General features: G+C 43.8%; 2 protein-coding genes and 1 pseudogene across 3 annotated transcripts in view; 2 read left to right on the forward strand and 1 right to left on the reverse strand.

Annotated features, from left to right (window-relative positions):
• The window catches only part of LOC309355243 (scavenger receptor cysteine-rich domain-containing protein DMBT1-like), a gene marked incomplete at its 5' end in the record, with an annotated part of 37,633 nt that extends 33,844 nt beyond the window's left edge, over positions 1-3,789 (forward strand). The window contains 3 exons of the mRNA XM_081885891.1: positions 671-976; positions 3,081-3,180; positions 3,570-3,789. Coding sequence (XP_081742017.1) covers positions 671-976; positions 3,081-3,180; positions 3,570-3,582 — 419 coding nt within the window. The 3' untranslated portion in view covers positions 3,583-3,789. The remainder of the gene's footprint in view (positions 1-670; positions 977-3,080; positions 3,181-3,569) is intronic.
• A 3,346-nt stretch (positions 3,790-7,135) lies between these two features.
• On the reverse strand, positions 7,136-8,528 carry LOC309354745 (galactoside alpha-(1,2)-fucosyltransferase 2 pseudogene; annotated as a pseudogene). The gene is made up of 2 exons: positions 7,509-8,528; positions 7,136-7,141 (listed from the first exon to the last, which is right to left on the reverse strand). The product of its transcript is annotated as a galactoside alpha-(1,2)-fucosyltransferase 2 pseudogene (transcript).
• A 10,228-nt stretch (positions 8,529-18,756) lies between these two features.
• Positions 18,757-20,017, forward strand: LOC309356050 (galactoside alpha-(1,2)-fucosyltransferase 2-like; the record flags this gene model as incomplete). The annotated part of the gene is made up of 1 exon (XM_081887232.1): positions 18,757-20,017. The coding sequence occupies one exon, from the start codon at positions 18,757-18,759 to the stop codon at positions 19,726-19,728; it is 972 nt and encodes a 323-aa protein (XP_081743358.1). The 3' UTR covers positions 19,729-20,017.
• Between the last annotated feature and the right edge of the window lie 3,041 nt (positions 20,018-23,058).

Raw genomic sequence — 23,058 nt, forward strand, 5'->3', positions numbered from 1 at the left:
AAGACCACTGTAAGCAGATGAAAACATTTTAATCTCACTTGTGCCGTAACAAATACTATGGATAATATGGATGATATAAAATACAGATTATGAAATGATATGCAGTAGAAAATGTTTATAATAGGATCCATGGAGGAGATGGGAGGAAGTCTCGAGACTCAGAGAAATCTCTTTATATGGATATGTATTTGGTTTTGTTATAAATTTATATTTGCAAAATCAAATAAAAAATTATTTTGTTATAAAAAAATATGTCTAAACAAGCCTATTTAAAGATGTAATGCTGACGTGTGTTTTTAATATCCATGTTAACATTACATATTTTATTTAATCTCTGTTTAATGGTGACTTTTATTGACAATTTCAACGTATATTCTTTTTCTGATCAAGGGCTTTCAAATAACATTAAATAAAGCATAAATGAATGAATGAAACTTGCAGAATCAGAACCTGAGGCTTCCGAGGTGCAGAGTGAGGCTCCCAGGATGCCTTCTGTTTGAGCCCCTCTCATTGCATAGGGAAAGCATTAGTTGGTGACAATAGCAGGCCCAGGACTTCCAATTCTTAACCCTTCTCTTTAACAAGCAAGATTCAATGCCACATATTTGTTACTATGTTCAACTCTGTCTCATCAGAGCTTTCACGTTTAGTTATTTTTTTGTCCCATCAGAGCTCCGTCTAGTGAATGGCCCAAGTCGCTGCTCTGGGAGGATTGAGGTGCTGCACAACCACCAGTGGGGGACTGTGTGTGATGCTGGTTGGGATTTGCATGATGCTCACGTTGTGTGCAGGGAACTGGGCTGTGGAAATGCCTCCAAAGCATTTGGTGGAGCCTTGTTTGGACAAGGATCTGGCCCCATCTGGCTGGAGGGACTCAACTGTACAGGAGAAGAAGCTTTCCTGAGTGAGTGTTCCCAAAGACCCTGGGGAGAGCACAGCTGCAACCACAGCCAGGATGCCAGTGTGGAGTGCTCAGGTAATTTTGCAAGACAAGTTGTACTTGATGAACCCAATAGGGGGGGTTTAGATCTTTGAGATCACTGAAGTTAGGATCAGATTCTTAGTTTGTTACTATCATCTTAAAAGAGCATCTTTAAAGTCTGGGGACATTCTGGGGGTTATTGTTTTGTTTCTTACTCTGCTGCATATTTTTGTGTGTTTATACTATAAACCACCCTCTGATCCTTGGGTGAAAGGTGGCATGGAAGTTCATTAAATACATAAATACGTACGAATACCATTGGCCTAATCCATTCCTCAGCAGGAAAACTGTGAAAGTTTGTAGGTCGTAAATCCTTTGACCCACAGAGTCTGCCACCCAGCACTGCAGTTAGCCTGATTTATGAGCTGGTCCGACGTTTATGGCCACCCACACGCTTCTTCTGCGCGCTGCTGTTGTCGTTGCAGAGTTCGTACGCAGCACAAATGGCTTGGTCTGTGTCAAAGTGGTGTCTTCAATAACTCAACTTGACACCAGTGCTTTTATTCTACCAAAGGTGTTTATTCGGAAGCATAAACAAACAGGAAATAAACCGACAGAATCGAGCTGCATGCTTGCAGCGTTCTGTCTCTCACAAAAACAAAACCAACTCTCAGAGGCTCTCAGTAACTCTGCTGAACAAAAAGAAAAATGCCCGGATAATATGGACAGGCACCCGGTGAATAAGAACGCCTCTGGGAGTGTTAACGCTAAACTGTCCAGAACCACAACAAAAAAACCTACTGTGTGATCAGCCAGATCTCACCGGGAGAATCCATGACCAGAAAGAAGAGGAATACCAAGAAGACTGGAAGAAATTTAAAGACTATTTGAACAAATATTGTAATATTAAAGATATGCAATCACTTGAAAGAATCAGTTAGGCCTAGGATTAACTTGTGATTAAATAAATAAATAAATAAGAAAATGTATGATAAGGAAAGTTAGGAAATATGATTATGACTGTGATATGGTTTTATGAAATAATGATATTGGAAACTGCTATATATAATTACTAAAAAAAACTCAGATGGAAGAGATTTGAGGAAGTCAAGTAATATGTTTAGGAAGATGGATTTTGATCAATTAATTATGTTTTAGTTTATGTGGCGATTTGATGTATTTTAGGTTTTATGTTCTTTTTTCTTTTTCTTTTTCCCCATTTCATTCTTTCTCCTTTATTATTGTTGGCTTTTTTCTGTTATGTTTATGTATGGAAAATAATAAATATTATTGGGGGGGGGGGAATGTACTGTGTTCATGATTCCCAAGAAGGCCCTGGGGACACCATTCTGCCTTCCTCCTGCTCCGTGTTAAGTTGCTGGGTAGGAGCACAGGAAAGTGCCTTAGACAGGTTGAGACCATTGGTCCATCTATCTCAGTAGCGTCTACGCTGACTGGCCATAGCTCTCCAAGATTTCGGGAGAGGTTCTCTCCCCATTTTACCTGCAGACGCCAGGGATTTAACCTGTGAGCAAATGCAAAGCAGATGCTCTACCCCTAAGCTATGTCCCCAAACAAGAGGAGCCATGGAAGCAGTTAACAGATTAGGGAAAAGAGAGCCAAGCATGTCCTACTGTGAGCAGGCTGTGCACAGGGCTGTTTCCTTGGGACACGACTAGGAAAGCAAGGCTGTGCACCAGGTTAACTCAAATTCTGCAATGATAGTTATCCCCAACTGCACCTGCAATTCTCTGCTAAGTGGAGGTCCTACTGGATTTACGGTATTGGCCCGAATATAAGCCGCACCTGAATATAAGCAGCACCTTTAAAATTTAAGTGGGGGGGGAGGGAGAGAAAAGGCAATACCCACGTATAAGCCGCCACCTTAAAATTCTTCAGGCACTTACACCCGTTCCGCTTTACCATATGTCTGTTTCAGCGGCGACATCGTAAAAGCCAATTTTGGTAAGGTCGCAAATTTAAGCCGCACTTTTCACGGTCAATCACGAAAAAACAACTGTGACTTCCTGCACCAGTTTGTGGGCATATAGAGGAAAACAAAATAATGCAAGAGTGAAAAGTGAGCAGTTTGCAGGAGCCTTGGTTTTTTATTTGCAATGAATAAGTGACAAGAGTCTTCCTTCTCCTGCTTTTACAGGGGACGCATCTGTCGAGGACAACATCCGCCTGGGAGTGTCTGCCTTGGTCTTGCTTGTCTTGGTGCTGATTGTGGCGGAGGCTGTGTACAGCTCAGTGGCGTAGCGTGGGTTGTCAGCACCCGGGGCAAGGCAAGTAATTTGCGCCCTCTAACCCCTAACCTGCCGCCGCTGCCAGCTTCTTCTTGTTGCTGCCTGGGATGGTCTGGTGTGGTTCTCTCCCGCGCTCAGTGCTGCGCTAGGCAGCCGCTGCACTGTCCCTCCCCCAGATAGTCCCTCGCTCTCTCTCCGCACCGCATGCCTGGCACCCACCCCCTCCACAGTGGGCGGCGACCCAGCGGCTCGGATCAGATTCGCACAGCCAGCACTGCAGTGAGAGAGAGTGAGTGAGCCAGGTGGGGGCAGAGAGCTGCGAGTGCAAGCACGCCCCCCCAGATGTTGCGCCGCCCCCCCTGCACCCCCACGCTACGCCACTGGTACAGCTGGAGGAGAGGGCAGCTTTAAGTAGTCCTGACTGAATCATTTCAATGGCCAAGACCCTATCCTGATGCATGCAAGGACGCTCCATGCCAAATCAGAAGAACCAGCTCTGTTTGCAAATAATGCCTGGCTTTCTGTTTTTGCTCACCTCTTCTCAATTTTATTCCAAGTGAGAAACTAGGAATCTTTGTGTGGAGAGAAATGTCCTCATGTGACGGCTCCCTGCCTAACCCTTCATAATAATGATAATAATTATTATTATTTATTTATACCCCGCCCATCTGGCTGAGTTTCCCCAGCCACTCTGGGTGGCTCCCAATCAAGTGTTAAAAACAGTACAGTGTTACATATTAAAAACTTCCCTGAACAGGGCTGCCTTCACATGTCTTCTGAATGTCAGGTAGTTGTTTATCACTGTGACATCTGATGGGAGGACGTTCCACAGGGCGGGCGCCACTACCGAGAAGGCCCTCTGCCTGGTTCCCTGCAGCCTCACTTCTCGCAATGAGGGAACTGCCAGAAGGCCCTTGGCGCTGGATCTCAGTGTCCGGGCTGAACGATGGGGGTGGAGACACTCCTTCAGGTACACAGGACTGAGGCCGTTTAAGGCTTTAAATTTTAGCACCAACACTTTGAATTGTGCTCGGAAACTGGGAGCCAATGTAGATCTCTCAGAACCGGTGTTATGTGGTCCCGGCGGCCACTCCCAGTCACCACATTCTGGATTAATTGCAGTTTCCTGGTCACCTTCAAAGGCAGCCCCATGTAGAGCACGTTGCAGTAGTCCAAGTGGGAGATAACTAGAGCATGCACCACTCTGGTGAGACAGTTCGCGGGCAGGTAGGGTCTTAGCCTGCGTACCAGGTGGAGCTGGTAGACAACTGCCCTGGACACAGAGTTAACCTGTGCCTCCATGGACAGCTGTGAGTCCAAAATGACTCCCAGGCTGCGCACCTGGTCCTTCAGGGGCACAGTTACCCCAATCAAGACCAGGGAATCCCCCACACCCGCCCGCTCCCTGTCCCCCAAAAACAGATCTTCAGATCTACAACTGGAAGAATATGCAAATAGTTAATGATACCCTGGTTGTAGATTCTCCTAATTGGCCCATTTGACTCCTGCTCATTGCTGGATTTACGTATAAGCGAAACAAGCTATAGCTTACGGCCCCACTCTCCCCCCCACCCCATAAATAAAAAATCATTTTAAGTTAGAGATTAATAATTATTTCACTATTAATATACTTCTTAATTGTATTTCAGTTCAACAATTACTTTGATAAAATACATATTTTGTCATATGCAAATGACTTTAGATACCTATTAGGTCCATAAATTACCATATAGCATATATTCAACACAAAAAACAGCGACAGTTTGTTGTTGACAAAGGACAGCTGGACATATAAAGGGCCCCATTACCTTCAGTAGCTTAGGGCCTCATCAAACCTAAATCCGGGCCTGCTCCTGCTGGTGTCTATGTTTTTCTATCATGTCATCCTGGCCTTCATCCTGTCTAGCTGTAGTCATGATGCCCTTGAGAAACCAAGTTGCATAGAACACATGAAAGGAGAGAGACAGATAGCTGTACATCACAGTACATCAGCTTCCAGGAATCTGCCCATGACTTTGGTTCTGTCACAAATGGTGTCAACCACTGCAGAATTAACATCAAATCTAAATGAAAATTGGAAAAATCACAGCTTGATAAGGACAATAATGCTATGAGTCAGGGGCACCATCTGGGGGAGTGGGAGTTGTGGGCCCACCAAAAGCTTCAAGGAGGATGCTGGGCCCCCTCAAAATTCCACAGCAACTGTGCATACTTGCCACTCAACCGCTCAATGTCATGCATGCTGTGTGGTGTGCTTGTGTCATGCCCGCAAGCCACGTGGCATGGCGAAGCATTTTATCCGTGTGTATTAAATGCCTTTTCTTTCGCCTGCTGTTTTCACACCAGACTTCTAAACAAGGGCTTTCCCTCACCTGATTGTCCCTTTGGTTTCTGGAAGTCATGTCCCCTGAGTCCTCTGTTCTTAATATTCTTGATAGCACTGTTTGTGTCATGTTCATATTTAGTACTCTACCTTTTATGAAACCCGCTTGGTATTATTCTATATGGTTAAAATGACTTTATTTGGTAAGAATAGATGTTAATATTTTATAATATACAGTCAACAATGAGCTTACTTCTGTATTTTTCTTTTGCTTTTTTGAGTATTAAAATTTCTTTCCCAACTGCCCATTCATTTAGGTGCTTTGTTAGTGGTTCACCTAGCTTGTCTGTCCAAGTTTCATAATATTCAGTCATCACATAATATTTAGATCTAGGTGCTCTTGGAGAAAACAGGTTTTCTGGAGAAGTAGGCCTTGGAGGTTTAAGGTGAGGCAGGAACCAGATATTCCCTGGTTCTCTGCTTCTAATATTTAAAATGAGACTCAATCTCATTCACCCAAAGAGTGCTCCTAAGGATCCAATTTCCATTTGAGAAGAAAATTTATGCTAACATAGTCCAGGCTAAATAGTCACATCATTAAAAATATGCTCCTTTGTGGGCTCAATTTGTATGCTGATGTGGAATCAGAGCCCAGACAAGTCCTTTCAGCAGTATCTAATTTGGCCTGAATCAGCAACTATCTGCTCAAGCTTCTGGCTTCTGGACTTGGGCAGGTTTCTTGGCCATTTTCCATACCAGATACATGCATCAGATGTAAGAGCAGCCTGAGGCTTCCTGGCCATTTGTTTTCTGCCTGAACAATAATAATAAAAGTCCGCCTGTTAAAGCAGTGTATCTTACTAACTGAATGCAGGATTTCTCTAATCACTTAGAATCGTCCCTTAAGGTGTCCATGGCCTTAATACAGCGCTTTGAGTCTCCTGTAATTCCATGCAAACTTGAATTTTGAATTCTGGGAAACACCCATTTTGTTTGGGAAAATAGCTCAAGTCTTAAGCTCGTGGTTTTTGGAGACTGAAGCTTCCCAATGCATGGAATATATTTAGTGATATCTCCAGAAGCCAGAGACAGTGACCTTATGAAAGGGAGCATCCACCTCCTCTATAGAGGGTAGATCATGACCCACCTGTTTGGCAAGATGTAAGTGAGGCCCCTGATAAGGCTGTTCAGCAGCGGCAAGAGGATACAGGAGCAAATGCATGGTGTTACTCAGAAAGAACAACTACTGCACCAGTCCATTTGCTCTTCTACTTTTAACTAACTAACTAAATTCAAATGACTCAATTACTAGACTTGTTGAAACAAGCGAAAAATTACAATGTAAGTAGAAAACAAGATAATCCTCTGAAACACAGGTCAGCGGTGTCAGTTCATTTTATGTGATACGCATACCAGGAGAGTCATCCTGCTCACCTGTAGGGAACATGGTGTTCCCTACAAATAGTCTTGCTTCTTGCACGTGTTTTACCTTCTCTCTCATGCCCTCAAACACACACAGGGTGTGCGAAACATGATACAACTTGTAAGGACATGTGTGCATTAGTTGAAGCTCAACAAGCCCACAAATCACTTCCTCAAAAATACCTGGAAAATTACCTTGAAAAAGGGGTGAGTGAAGATCTACATCTGGAATAGGGGGGCAAGAAAAAGTTCTACAGTGAAACTAGTGAGGGGGAAAATAATACCTGTGTACATATTGCTGCTAAGTGCTTGGTGGTGGAAGGGCTCAGAATATGGTTATGTCCCAACCTCTGCACCTTACTGCAAAGTGAGGTCTAAAACAGGAATCAATGTGTTTGAACAAGCTAGGTCTTTGAGCCCCCTGTCAGGAGTGCTGGTGAGCACTCTCACATACATGCTTTGTGGAATCAGTGCCCAGACAAGTCCTTCCAACAGCCGCCCAGAGGGACTGGGGAAACTTAGCCAGATGGGCAGGGTATAAACAATAAATTATTATTATTATTATTATTAACATTAGACATGATTCAACAACTGTCTCCTCAAGTTTCTGTCTTCTGGACAGCAGATTGGAAAGGTCCGCTGGAATCCCAATCCATTCAGGCAAAAATGCTGCCGAGGGCTTGAAGACCTCAAGGAAGGGAGAGTCTGGGAGGGTGTAGTTGGCCAAGTAGACAGTCTCCCCACCAGCCAGGTAGCCGGCCCAGAAGCCAAAAGTGCCAATTGTCATTATTGTGTGGTTGCAATGAGCAAGGAGAGCAAAATCCCTCCCTGGAGAGGACTCACGCCCATCCCCAGAAAAATAAACATCCCCCCTGGAGGCATTGATGTTTTTCTTGCACCACTCCATCCCATTGCTGGTCACCACAAAGATGGGATTGGGGTACTTCTCTCTGAAATAGTTCATGGCTTTCTCCAAATAGCCTCTGTCAGCCACCACACCTTTCCAGATCTTGGGCATCAAATGGACATAATCCCCTCTGCGGACATGCACTCCAACATATGTCACCTCCTGGCGCTGCCCCCGTAGCTCCTGAAGATATTGATTGGCTTCTTCCTTGATGTGGTCATGGAAGGAGAACTGCTGAAGTATCTCTTGGCGGATATGGTGATAAAAGCTGTAAGAACATGGGTAGCCCGTCAGCCGGACGTACTTGCCTTTGATGTGTTTATAATCCTCTGACATCCAATCATGAAGACCAAAGTCCTTCCAGTGGATCTTTTTAGCCACTTCAGCATTGATCACAGGCAAAGTGATCCGGAATATTGGTGACAGGTACTGGTACATGGCAGGATAAATACAGGCTTGATGTCCATTCATCTTGGCTAAGGCATAGAGGGTGGCATATTCCCCCATCTGGTTTCCCAAACGGCCAATGGAGTTCACTGTCCATATACCACTATCCATTGTCTTAGAGGATGACCTGGAAGAAGTGGTGGTTGTGTTATAGTATGACCGAGAAGAAGTGGTGGTGGCCGTTAGGCAAGAAGGAGGTCCCATCCCTGGGAAACTGGGTGCATTCTTGAAGCTGATCCCACACTGCTGATATGGCATCTTCTCATACAGGTGCAAGATTGTAGAGAGGGACAGGAGGCCAAAGAAGTACAAAAAGAATAAGAGGGCAGGTTGGCTGAAGGAACATCTTTGGGGGAGATCCATAGCTGCACAAGAGGAACACCTAAAGGAAGAGTAAAGTAAGATGAAAAGACAGGTAAGATCAACATGCAGAACACAACCACTGTTGTACATCAGCAGTGACTCAGATGGCAACGTGACCCTTTATGCTATACATATTCATAATATATATCAAGTTCAATTTTAAATTTATAAGCTTAAAAGCCACTACACAAATGCCTAGAAGTAAAGCCAGCCTTTGCACTATGCAAATCCTTTTCTTCACTTATGTAGTCTAACCTTGTTTCTGGAAATTTGTGCATTTTTACATCAACTTTGTCTCTAAATTAATTGTTGCTAATTACTTGGAATTAGTCTTTCGGTCTAAATTTTTTTTAATGCATTTGCATAACCAAAGACATTTCTAACTGTAAATGCCAAGAAGGGAGGTCTCCTGTCTTCTCACTTCTTTGTTCTTAAGATAATATTCTGCCACTTTTGACCACATTCAGGTATATGGCAACACAGTTCAATTCCCAGGAGTCACAATTTCCTAGATGTCCATCTAAGTTAAAGTCCTCTTCTTTGGTCTTTGAAGCAATGGGAGATTTAAAAGGAGCCACATACCCTTTATGATTATCCCAGGATATAACACTGTCATTGTTCTTTGAGCAATCATTTCCCCTGTTTCTTTTTCTTTCTCCATAACAGTCATTTCCACTTTTGTGATGTTGGCAGCTCCTGGAAATAAATGAAGAGATCCTCTCTGTTTCTGTAGGAACCGCTGCCTAATCCACAAATCTTTGTTTGCTTCATAGCACCTTGATATCTGGTTCTATTCTACCTGTCCATCCAGTTCCCAGCAAAGAATCCAACTTTCCCATGTTCTGTTGCTCGTGGTGAGGAGAGGGGAGTGACCTTTGCTTCTCCATCCCCTCCACTGTTCCATCTCTCCGCCACCTAGTCTTGCTTCTTGCATGTGTTTTGCCCCCCCCATGCACACACCCACACCGAGAGAGAGAGAGAGAGAGAGCACGCAAAGAGAGAGAGAGAGAGAGAGAGCAAAGAGATACCCCAGCAATGCTTCTCACCTGGGCTCAGGGAAGAATTGACCTGGAGCTCTAAGTTGCAATCAGTCTCCAGGGGTGTTTTGAGAAATGTGGGCAGGACTCCAGAAAAATGTTTAGCTGGTTTTATCTGCCTGCCTGTAGCATTGCACCTCTCCTGTGGGACTTGCCCTGCCTGAATAAGAATAAGGAAGAGCCTTTACCCATCTATTAAATATCAAGAGTTAATGTACTTAATTCCACATTTCAAGTGTCAATGGTTTTAAATGTTTACAATTATTTTTTTAAAAATAAATTAAGTATTTACTCCAGTCTTTTAAGAAATGGTTAAAGTTAAACTGCATACAATCTTGCAAAACCGATAAATTTTTTAAATAAAATTAAAATTTAATAAAATTGTTCTTTGAGCAATCATTACCCCTGTTTCTTTTTCTTTCTCCATCATGATCATTTCTACTTCTGTGATGTTGGCAATTCCTGGAAATAAATGAAGAGATCCTCTCATTTTCTGTAGGAACTGCTGCCTAATCCACAATGCTTATTTGCCTCATAGTACCTTGATATCTGGTTCTAGTCTATCTGCCCATCCAGTTCCCAGCAAAGAATCCAACTTCCCCATGTTCTGTTGCTCGTGGTGGGGAGAGGGGAGGGACCTTTGCTTCTCCACCCCCTCCAATGTTCCATCTCTCCGCCACCTAGTCTTGCTTCTTGCATGCGTTTTGCCCCACCCCCACCCCGCCACCGCCATGCATACACAGAGAGAGGGTAGGAGGGAGGGAGAGGGAGTCAGCAAAGAGATCCCCCAGGATTGCTTCTCACCTGGTCTCAGGAGAAATTTAGCTGGAGCTCTAAGTTGCAGCCAGGCTCTCGGGGTATACTGAGAAATGTGGGCAGGACTCAAGAAAAAAGTACATCTGGTTTTATCTGTCCCCGTGTAGCATTGTACCCCTCCTGTGGGACTTGCCCTGCCTGAGTAAAAATAAGGAAGAGCCTCTACCCATCTATTAAATATCTGTTGTTACCGTACTTGGACGTGGGTGGCGCTGTGGGATAAACCACAGAGCCTAGGACTTGCCAATCAGAAGGTCGGCGGTTCGAATCCCCGCGACAGGGTGAGTTCCCGTTGCTCAGTCCCTGCTCCTGCTCCAACCTAGCAGTTCGAAAGCACGTCAAAGTGCAAGTAGATAAATAGGTACCACTCTGGCGGGAAGGTAAACAGCGTTTCCATGCGCTGCTCTGGTTCGCCAGAAGCAGCTTAGTCATGTTCGCCTCATGACCCGGAAGCTGTATGCCAATAAAGCGAGATGAGCACCGTAACTCCAGAGTCGGTCACGACTGGACCTAATGGTCAGGGGTCCCTTTACCTTTACCATACTTAATTCCACATTTCAAGTGTCATTACATCCCTGCCTATGATTTTAAGTGTTTACAATTATCTTTTAAATAAATTAAGAATATACTCCAGTATTTTAAGAAATGGTTAAAGTTAATATGTATATAATCTTGTAAAACCAATTTAAAAATGTTAAATAATGATGATGATGATGAATAAGAAAGAGAGGTACCAAAAGGCTGACATGCTAACCATATTTTTACAAGGAATTACTGCTTTTCTGCAGACCTGTCATGAAACCCGTGCATAAACACTTTCAGATCATAATATGGCAGTCCTAAATGGTCGTTTTCCACACCAGATACATGCATCCTACTTCAGAACTGCCCGGGGCTTCCTGGCCACTTGTTTTCTGCCTGTGCTTGAAGCAACAATAATAATAAAAGTCCGCCTGTTAAAGCAGTGTATCTTACTAACTGAATGCAGGATTTCTCTAATCACTTAGAACCGTCCCTTAAGGTGTCCATGGCCTTAATGCAGCGCTTTGAGTCTTCTGTAATTCCATGCAAGCTTGCAATGTTGCGACGGCTGAAGAATTTTGAATTCTGGGAAACACCCATTTTGTTTTGAAAAATAGCTCAAGTCTTAAGCTCGTAGTTTTGGAGACTGAAGCTTCACAATGCATGGAATATATCTAGCGAAATCTCCAGAAGCCAGAGACAGGGACCTGGTGAAAGGGAGCATCCCTCTCCCCTATAGAGGGTAGATCATGACCCACCTGTTTGGCAAGATGTAAGTGAGGCCCCTGATAAGGCTGTTCAGCAGCGGCAAGAGGATACAGGAGCAAATGGATGGTGTTACTCAGAAAGAACAACTACAGCCCCAGTCCACTTGCTCTTCTACTTCTAACTAATTAACTAAATTCAAATGACTCAATTACTAGACTTGTTGAAATAAACAGGAAATTACAATGTAAGCAGAAAACATGATAATCCTCTGAAACACAGGTCACTTCATTTTATGTGATATGCATATCAGGAGAGTCATCCTGCTCACCTGTAGGGAACATGGTGTTCCCTACAACTAGTCTTGCTTCTTGCACGTGTTTTACCCTCTCTCTCATGCCCTCAAACACACACAGATAGACACACACACACACACACACACACAGAGAGAGAGAGAGAGAGAGAGAGAGAGAGAGAGAGAGAGAGAGAGAGAGTCTGCAAAGAGATCCCGCAGCATTGCTTCAGGGAAGAATTAAGCCAGAGCTCTAAGTTGCAGCCAGGCTCCAGGGGTATACTGAGAAATGTGGGCAGGACTCAGGAAAGTAGTAAAGCTTGTTATATCTGCCTCCATGTAGCAGTGCACCCCCCAGGTATGGTGCCCCTATTTTCATTGGCGAAATTTAAATTAATTAACTGGATTTTAATTAATTTAATTTTATAAATTTTAATTAAATGGAAATGACTCGATTACATTTATGTGTAGACTTGTTGAAATAAACAAAAAAAATACGGAGTAAGCAGAAAACAAGATAATTCTCTGAAACACAGGCCAGCAGCATCCCTTCGTTTTATCAGTCATCCTGCTGATCTGTGCGAAACACGGTGTGCGAAAACAAGCACCCAGATCACTTCCTCAAATATAGTGGGGAATTGCAAAAGTTCCAATAAGAGTTTCGCAAGTTTGTAAAACCAGTTTGCCGTTTTAAAATCAACTTGTCTAGCACTTGTTTTGCTTACTGGCAACTTCTGCTTACATACATTAGAACATTTCTGCGCAACTTTGTCCTTGCAACTAGAGCAGATCATGATCCAAACCCATGCCAGACTCACCTTCCCACCCCTTGTTTCACACACACTTTGACTGTGGACCAGAATAAAACTCATACATGTTTGTTTGGCTGAAAATTGCTTCGAGTTGCTTTCGGCAAGAAAAAGCAACATATAAAATTTATTCATCAAATCCCATGTGTGGTTGTCTCCTGGGACAAGCTTGCTGGAACAGGGTTTGCCGGCAGAGGGCGATCTATGCTCCTGTATGACATATAGTCTCTACACACTGAGTTATATCAGAACCATCTGTTGCACCATCCTACTTTGTGTAATATCGTTTTAGATTTGTCAAAGTGTTTTATACTATTTCATATTCACAGGCGCCCTGATGTGATGGGAACACCCTCCCATCAGATGTCAGGGAAATAAACACCTATCTGACTAACGCAGCCCTATTTAAGGGAAGTTTTTAACGTTTGATGTTTTATCGTATTTTTAATATTCTGTTGTGAGCCGCCCAGAGTGGCTGGGGAAACCCAGCCAGATGAGCAAAGTATAAATAATAAATTATTTCAGAGGATTATCTTGTGTTCTACTTACATTGTAATTTTTTGCTTATTTCAGCAAGTCTAGGCAGAAATGTAATCAAGCCATTTGAATTTAGGTAGTTATTTAGTTAGTTAAAAGTATAAGAGCAAATGGACTGGTGCTGTAGTTGTTCTTTCTGAGTAACACCATGCATTCGCTCCTGTATCCCGTAGCCGCTGCTTAGCAGCCTTACATCTTGCCAAAAAAATGGGTCATGATCTACCCTCTCTAGAGGAGATGGATGCTCCCTTTCATCAGGTCCCTGTCTCTGGCTTCTGGAGATTTCACAAGATATATTCCATGCATTGTAAAGCTTTGTAAATCCTTCTGGCGGTTCCCTCATTGCAAGAAGCAAAGCTACAGGGAACCAGGAAGAGAGCCTTCTCAGTAGTGGCGCCAGCCCTGTGGAACGCCCTCCCATCAGATGTCAAAGAGATAAACAACTACCTAACAATTAGAAGACACCTGAAGGGAAGTTTTTAATGTGTGACATTTTAATGTATTTTTAATCTTTGCGGGAAGCCACCCAGAGTGGCTGGGGAAACCCAGCCAGATGGGCGGGGTATAAATAATAAATTATTATATTATTAATATTAATATTGTTCTCCAAAACCATGAGCTTAAGACTTGAGCTATTCTTCAAAACAAAATGGGTGTTTCCCAGAATTCAGAATTCTTCAGCCGTCGCCACATTGCAAGCTTGCATGGAATTACAGAAGACTCAAAGCGCTGCATTAAGGCCATGGACACCTTAAGGGACGATTCTAAGTGATTAGAGAAATCCTGCATTCAGTTAGTAAGATACACTGCTTTAACAGGCGGACTTTTATTATTATTGTTGCTTCAAGCGCAGGCAGAAAACAAGTGGCCAAGAAGCCCCCGGCAGTTCTGAAGTAGGACAAGGTTGTGTTTGGTGTGGAAAATGGCCATTTAGGACTGCCATATTATGATCTGAAAGTGTTTCTGCACGGGTTTCATGACAGGTCTGCAGAAAAGCAGTAATTCCTTGTAATAATATGGTTAGCATGCCAGCCTTTTGGTATCTATGGCTCTTCTTTATTCTATTATTATTATTATTATTATTATTATTATTATTATTATTAAACATTTTTAATTGGTTTTACAAGATTTTATACATTTTAACTTTAACCATTTCTTTAAAGACTGGACTGAATTTATTTTAAAAAATAATTGTAAACAGTTAAAATAATTGGCAGGCCATTGGTAATGACACTTGAAATGTGGAATTAAGTATGGTAACTCTAGATATTTAATAGATGGGTAAAGGCTCTTCCTTATTCGTACTCAGGCAGGGCAAGTCCCACAGGAGGGGTGCAGTGCTACCAGGAGGCAGATAAGACGAGGTGTACTTTTTCAGGAGTCCTGCCCACACTTCTCAGAACACCTCTGAGACTGGCTGCAACTTAGAGCGCCAGCTTAATTCTTCCCTGAGACCTGGATTGCCTCATACAGCTCGGTGGTCAGAAATCTCCATACCCTCCAACATTTCTCCAATGAAAATAGGGCCATCCTACCAGGAGGGGTGCACTGCTACATAGAGGCAGATAAAAACAGATGTACTTTTTTCCTGAGTCCTGCCCACATTTCTCAGAACACCTCTGGGACTGGCTGCAACTTCAAGCACCAAGTTAATTTTTCCCTGTGACCAGGTGAGAAACAATGCTGAGGGATCTCTTTGCTGACTGTGTGTGTGTGTGTGTGTGTGTGTGTGTGTGTGTGTGCATGGCGGGGGGGGAGACACATGCAAGAAGCAAGACTAGGTGGTGGAGAGATGGAACATTGGAGGGGATGGAGAAGCAAAGGTCACTCCCCTCTCCCCACCACAAGCAACAGAACATGGGAAAGTTGGATTCTTTGCTGGGAACTGGATGGACAGGTAGAATAGAACCAGATATCAAGGTGTTTTGTTTAGTCGTTTAGTCGTGTCCAACTCTTCATGACCCCATGGACTAGAGCACGCCAGGCACTTCTGTCTTCCACTGCCTCCCACAGTTTGGTCAGACTCATGTTTGTGGCTTCGAGAACACTGTCCAACCATCTCGTCCTCTGTCGTCCCCTTCTCCTTGTGCCCTCCATCTTTCCCAGCATCAGGGGCTTTTCCAGGGAGTCTTCTCTTCTCATGAGGTGGCCAAAGTATTGGAGCCTCAGCTTCAGATCTGTCCTTCCAGTGAGCATGCAGGGCTGATTTCCTTAAGAATGGATGCATTTGATCTTCTTGCAGTCCATGGGACTCTCAAGAGTCTCTTCCAGCACCATAATTCAAAAGCATCAATTCTTTGGCGATCAGCCTTCTTGATGGTCCAGTTCTCACTTCCATACATCACTACCGGGGAAACCATGGCTTTAACTATACGGACCTTTGTTGGCAGTAGCCATGATCTTTGTTTTTTTGATGTTGAGCTTCAGACCATATTTTGCGCTCTTCTCTTTCACCCTCATTAAAAGGTTCTTTAATTCCTCCTCACTTTCTGCCATCAAGGTTGTGTCATCTGCATATCTGAGGTTGCTGATATTTCTTCCGGTGATCTTAATCCGGCTTGGAATTCATCCAGCCCAGCCTTTCGCATGATGAATTCTGCATATAAGTTAAATAAGCAGGGAGACAATATACAGCCTTGTCGTACTCCTTTCCCAATTTTGAACCAGTCAGTTGTTCCATATCCAGTTCTAACTGTAGCTTCTTGTCCCACGTAGAGATTTCTCAGGAGACAGATGAGGTGATCAGGCACTCCCATTTCTTTAAGAACTTGCCATAGTCTGCTGTGGTCGACACAGTCAAAGGCTTTTGCATAGTCAATGAAGCAGAAGTAGATATCTTTCTGGAACTCTCTAGCTTTCTCCATAATCCAGCGCATGTTTGCAATTTGGTCTCTGGTTCCTCTGCCCCTTCGAAATCCAGCTTGCACTTCTGGGAGTTCTCGGTCCACATACTGCTTAAGCCTGCCTTGTAGAATTTTAAGCATAACTTTGCTAGCGTGTGAAATGAGTGCAACTGTGCGTTAGTTGGAGCATTCTTTGGCACTGCCCTTCTTTGGGATTGGGATGTAGGCTGATCTTCTCCAATCCTCTGGCCACTGCTGAGTTTTCCAAACTTGCTGGCATATTGAGTGTAGCACCTTAACAGCATCATCATTTAAAATTTTAAATAGTTCAGCTGGAATATCATCACTTCCACTGGCCTTGTTATTAGCAGTACTTTCTAAGGCCCATTTGACTTCACTCTCCAGGATGTCTGGCTCAAGGTCAGCAACCACACTACCTGGGGTGTACCATATCTTTCTGGTATAATTCCTCTGTGTATTCTTGCCACCTCTTCTTGATGTCTTCTGCTTCTGTTAGGTCCTTTCCACTTTTGTCCTTTATTATGGCAATCTTTGTACGAAATGTTCCTTTCATATCTCCAATTTTCTTGAACAGATCTCTGGTTTTTCCCATTCTATTGTTTTCCTCTATTTCCTTGCATTGCTCGTTTAAGAAGGCCTTCTTGTCTCTCCTTGCTATTTTTTGGAAATTTGCATTCAATTTCCTGTATCTTTCACTATCTCCCTCACATTTTGCTTGCCTTCTCTCCCCCGCTATTTGTAAGGCCTCATTGGACAGCCACTTTGCTTTCTTGCATTTCCTTTTCATTAGGATGGTTTTAGTTGCTGCCTCCTGTATAATGTTACGAGCCTCCATCCATAGTTCTTCAGGCACTCTGCCCACCAAATCTAAATCCTTAAACCTGTTCCTCACTTCCACTGTGTATTCATAAGGGATTTGACTTAGATTGTATCTTACTGGCCCAGTGGTTTTTCCTACTTTCTTCAGTTTAAGCTTGAATTTTGCTATAAGAAGCTGATGATCTGAGCCACAGTCAGCTCCAGGTCTTGTTTTTGCTGACTGTATAGAGCTTCTCCATCTTTGGCTGCAGAGAATATAATCAATCTGATTTTGATGCTGCCCATCTGGTGATATCCATGTGTAGAGTCGTCTCTTGTGTTGTTGGGAAAGAGTGTTTGTGATGACCAGCTTGTTCTCTTGGCAGAACTCTATTAGCCTTTGCCCTGCTTCGTTTTGAACTCCAAGGCCAAACTTGCCAGTTGTTCCTTTTATCTCTTGACTCCCTACTTTAGCATTCCAATCCCCTATAATGAGAAGAACATCCTTCTTTGGTGTCATTTCTATAAGGTGTTGTAAGTCTTCATAGATCCCCTTCATGGATCTTCACCTTGCCGTGGTGAAGGGGCTTGAATAACTCAGAGAAGCTATGAGCTATGCCATGCAGGGCCACCCAAGATGGACAGGTCATAGTGGAGAGTTTTGACCAAACGTGATCCACCTGGAGCAGGAACCGGCAAGCCACTCCAGTATCCCTGCCAAGAAAACTCCATGGACAAAGGCAACAGATATCAAGGTACTATGAAGCAAATAAACATTTGTGGATTAGGCATCAGTTCCTACAGATACAGAGAGGATCTCTTCATTTATTTCCAGGAGCTGCCAACATCACAGAAGTAGAAATGATCATGATGGAGAAAGAAAAAGAAACAGGGGAAATGATCACTCACAGAACAATGACAGTGTTACATCCCGGGATAATCATAAAGAGTTTCTGGCTCCTTATGAATCTCCCATTGCTTCAGAGACCAAAGAAGAGGACTTTAACTTAGATGGACATGTAGGAAATTGTGACTCCTGGGAATTGAACTGTGTTGCAATATACCTGAATGTGGTCAAAAGTGGCAGAATAGTATCTTAAGAACAAGGAAGTGAGAAGACAGGAGGCCTCCCTTTTTGGCATTTACAGTTAAGAATGTCTTTAGTTATGCAAATAAATTAGAAATCTTAGGCAGAAATGTAATTTCAATGCTAATTCCAAGAAATTAGCAACAATGAGTTTAGAGACTGAGTTGATGTAAAAATGCACAAATTTCCAAAAACACAGTTAGACTACATATGTGAGGAAATGGGAGAAGGATTTGCGAAGTGCAAGGGTGGGTTTACTTTAAGTATCTTTCTAGGTATTTGTGTGGTGGCTTTCAGGCTTATTAATTCAATCTGGAACTTGATACACATTTACCTGGGAGTAAGTTCCATTGAAGTTATGGACATGTATGGCATAAAGGGTCACAGTGCCATCTGAGTCACCGCTGATGTACAACAGTGGTTGTGTTCTGCATGTTGATCTTACCTGTCTTTTCATCTTACTTTACTCTTCCTTTAGGTGTTCCTATTGTGCAGCTATGGATCTCCCCCAAAGATGTTCCTTCAGCCATCCTGCCCTCTTATTCTTCCTGTACTTCTTTGGCTTCCTGTCCCTCTCTACATTCTTGTTCTTGTCTGAAAAAATTCCATATCAGCAGTGGAGGATCAGCTTCAAGAATGCATGCAATTTCCCAAGGATGGGAGCTCCTGTTTCACTAACAGCCACCACCACTTCTTCTCGGTCATACTATAACACCACTTCTTCCAGGTCATCCTCTAAGACAATGGATAGTGGTATATGGACAGTGAACTCCATTGGCCGTTTGGGAAACCAGATGGGGGAATATGCCACCCTCTATTCCTTAGCCAAGATGAATGGACATCAAGCCTACATCTGTCCCGCCATGCACCAGTACCTGTCACCAATATTCCGGATCACTTTGCCTGTGATCAATGCTGAAGTGGCTAAAAAGATCCACTGGAAGGACTTTGGTCTCCATGACTGGATGTCAGAGGATTATAAACACATCAAAGGCAAGTACGTCCGGCTGACGGGCTACCCATGTTCTTACACCTTTTATCACCATATCCGCCAAGAGATACTTCAGCAGTTCTCCTTCCATGACCACATCAAGGAAGAAGCCAATCAATATCTTCAGGAGCTAAGAGGGCAGCGGCAGGAGGTGACATATGTTGGAGTGCATGTCCGCAGAGGGGATTATGTCCATTTGATGCCCAAGATCTGGAAAGGTGTGGTGGCTGACAGAGGCTATTTGGAGAAAGCCATGAACTATTTCAGAGAGAAGTACCCCAATCCCATCTTTGTGGTGACCAGCAATGGGATGGAGTGGTGCAAGAAAAACATCAATGCCTCCAGGGGGGATGTTTATTTTTCTGGGGATGGGCGTGAGTCCTCTCCAGGGAGGGATTTTGCTCTCCTTGCTCATTGCAACCACACAATAATGACAATTGGCACTTTTGGCTTCTGGGCCGGCTACCTGGCTGGTGGGGAGACTGTCTACTTGGCCAACTACACCCTCCCAGACTCTCCCTTCCTTAAGGTCTTCAAGCCCTGGGCAGCCTTTTTGCCTGAATGGATTGGGATTCCAGCGGACCTTTCCCCTCTGCTGTCCAAGAATTCTTCCCAAGTCCAGAAGCCAGAAGCTTGAGCAGATAGCTGCTGATTCAGGTCAAATTAGATACTGTTGGAAGGACTTGTTTGGCACTGATTCCATGAAGCATGTATGTGAGAGTGGTCACCAGCACTCCTGACAGGGGGCTCAAAGACCTAGCTTGGTCAAACACATTGATTCCACCTCTTTTAGACCTCACTTTGCAGTAAGGTGAAGAGGCTGGGTCAAAACCATATTCTAAGCCCTTCCACCACCAAGCACTTAGCAGCAATATGTACACAGGCACCACTTATTCCCTCCCTGGTTCCATTGCATAACTTTATCTCGCCCCTTATTAGCTCTCTATTTATAGGCTTTGGGAGGAGTAAGAGCAGGAAAACGTTCAATATGAAGCAAGGCAGTTCTTTTGCTTTGGTTTCTAGCCTGGTCAATTGTCAATAATGTGCTCAGAGAGACCCACTTCCAGAACTCCCTACTGCTGCCTTGCCCCCTATGTAATCCGATTGCTTCCCCAAATTCTTAACACACACACACACACACCCCGCCTCCGAGTTTGATTGAAGACATCACACGATATCATGCCTTGGGAGTCTTGATCTGGTGGATTGCCATGACACTGGGGGATCATGTGAGCATCCTATGATATTTGTAGGCCACCATGGATCAATAGGCAGAGGAAACTGGACATGGGTCAAAATGGGACAGTAGGTCATCATGGATCAAGAGCATGAGGTTTGGAAAGCCCTAGCCAATCAGGGGAGGGGGAATCTGGACATGTTGCAGACTGGCTTTTTCTTTTCTTTTCTTTTTTGGCATGCATAGTCATGCTGTGAGGAGTGGAGGTGGCAGCAAAACCAGTCATGGTTCCTGTGGGTTTTACCTACTTTCCTGCCGATATGAAAAAAAGCTTCAGTAGTGTAGCAAGAAAGCGATCAGTACTAAGGAGCTAATCATTTCCCCCAAGAGCCATGAACATTAAGCCAAAAAGAGGAGAGTCAGGGAAGTTTTAGACAATCTGTTAAAAGCTTAACAAAACAAGTATTTCTGAGCCTCCTCATTTTGCCCATGAAGCAGTTCCGGCCAAGCCTACCTGTCTTCCCCTTGACTGTCAGGTGCAGGAGAGGTAAAGCTACAGCGCAGCCAAATTCAAAAGGAGGAATCTGGGGTGTGCTCTAACTGTGCGTGCGCACTATGCCTTGAAAGCACGTCGGAAGCAGATCCCCCACTTGAGGCCACCATTATTGTTGCCTTCTTGGTGTTCCGGGTAGAGCATAGAAATAATTTCATCAGCTTTAACTCCAGAATCTTCAGCCAGGGCTCAGAATATGCCTCGGCATATTTTTGGATATCATACGGATCAGGACCTTGACAAGACTAAAGAGAGATTTGAATTGTTTTTAAGTTGTGTTGTATGGAAACCTAAATTGAGTGAAGCAGGGGTGCCAACTTGAATAAAATATTGTGGGGGCCCAGGTAAGTCCTGCCCTATACAACTGATCACATGATGAAGTGCACACACTCAATTTGAATGGCAATGCCTATCAACTTGAGAGCCAGTGTGGTGTAGCGGTTAAGAGCGGTGGACTCGTAATCTGGTGAACCGGGTTCGCTTCCCCGCTCCTCCACATGCAGCTGCTGGGTGACCTTGGGCCAGTCACACTTCTCTGAAGTCTCTCAGCCCCACTCACCTCACAGAGTGTTTGTTGTGGGGGAGGAAGGGAAAGGAGAATGTTAGCCGCTTTGAGACTCCTTAGGGTAGTGATAAAGCGGGATATCAAATCCAAATCCAAACTTTGTGGGAGCCCAGCCCCCACAAATATTTCATTGTGGGGGCCAAAGCCCCACGGCCCCTAGGAGTTGGCTCCTGTGTAATAAAGCCAGTAGGTTTGCAGCTAACCTTGGCATATGAAGTGATCTGCTTTGCCAACTCTGTCTCTGTTGCACCGCCACAAGAAAATCTGAAGGCAATTTAAAGCTCTTCCTCTCTGCTCATTGTATGGTACTGGGTACATATCTTTGTTACATTTTCAGTGAAATGATATCCATCTTGACATAATAATAAAAATAATTTATTATTTATACCTCGCAAATCTGGCTGGGTTTCCTCAGCCACTCTGGGCGACTCACAACAGAATATTAAAAATACAATAAAACATCAAACGTTAAAAACTTCCCTAAACAAGGCTGCCTTCAGATGTCTTCTAAAAGTCAGATAGGTGTTTATTTCCTTGACATCTGATGGGAGGGCGTTCCCATCACATCAGGGTGCCTGGAAATATGAAATAGTATAAAACACTTTGACAAATCTAAAATGTTATTACACAAAGTAGGATGGTGCAACAGATAGTTCTGATAGAACTTAGTGTATAGAGACTATATGTCATACAGGAGTATAGATCGCCCTCTGCCGGCAAACCCTGTTCCAGCAAGTTTGTCCCTGGAGACAGCCACACATGGGATTTGATGATGACCTTCATGTAAAATCCAATTATCTGCACAGCCTGGTGGCAGCCCAGATTCTTTCTTCTTTGGTTTTTAGACCAGGCTCCCTTCCCTCCACGATTCCAAACACATACTTTCCGAAATTCAAAATCAGGTTCAGGCTATCTGAAACAGGCTTTTGTTATTAACATTCTTTATCAATATTACCAGACCAGCCAAAGACATTTTCGCACTTCAGGCAAAGCACAAAACGGCGTCTCCCCTGCCAGGGGGAAAAAGAATGATCAAAGATCTACGTTGGGAACAAAGGAGGAGTGAATATCTATTATCAGAAACAAAGTGATGGATCGAATCAACTTTATGCAGTGGTTGAAGTGGAAATCAATATCAAGGTGGGGGGAATGGCATACCCTCCAACATTTCTCTGAGGAAAACAGGGTTGTCCCATTCCACAATGATAATGTTACTATTTATACCCCACACTTCTTACTGGGTTGCCCCAGCTACTCTGGGCAGCTTCCAAAATATGTAAAAACATAATAAAACATTAAACATAAAAAACGCTTCCCTATACAGGATTGCCTTCAGACGGCTCCGGGCAGGTCAGATACCCATCCAATGAAAACAGGGACATCCTAAGGAAAAGTGGGACATTCCGGGATCAAATCAGAAACCGGGACGGCTTCTCTAAATTAGGGATGTTCCTGGAAAATAGGGACACTTGGAGAGTTTGGGATGGGCTACTCTGAATCATGTCAGGGAGGTGCAGACTCCAGAAGACCCTAGAGAACAGCTCCAACTGTTTCCTCTCTAGGGATGGGAGGAAACTAGCAGCACATCCCATTTGCTGAGAGGCTGCAGTACAGTCACCATGGGGGTCAGCTGCTGAGGAGGCTACAAATCTGGCCTCCAAGGAGAGTGCTG

This window comes from Podarcis melisellensis, assembly GCF_964234715.1.
Source record: "Podarcis melisellensis genome assembly, chromosome: 13".
Taxonomy (NCBI): Eukaryota; Metazoa; Chordata; class Lepidosauria; order Squamata; family Lacertidae; genus Podarcis; species Podarcis melisellensis.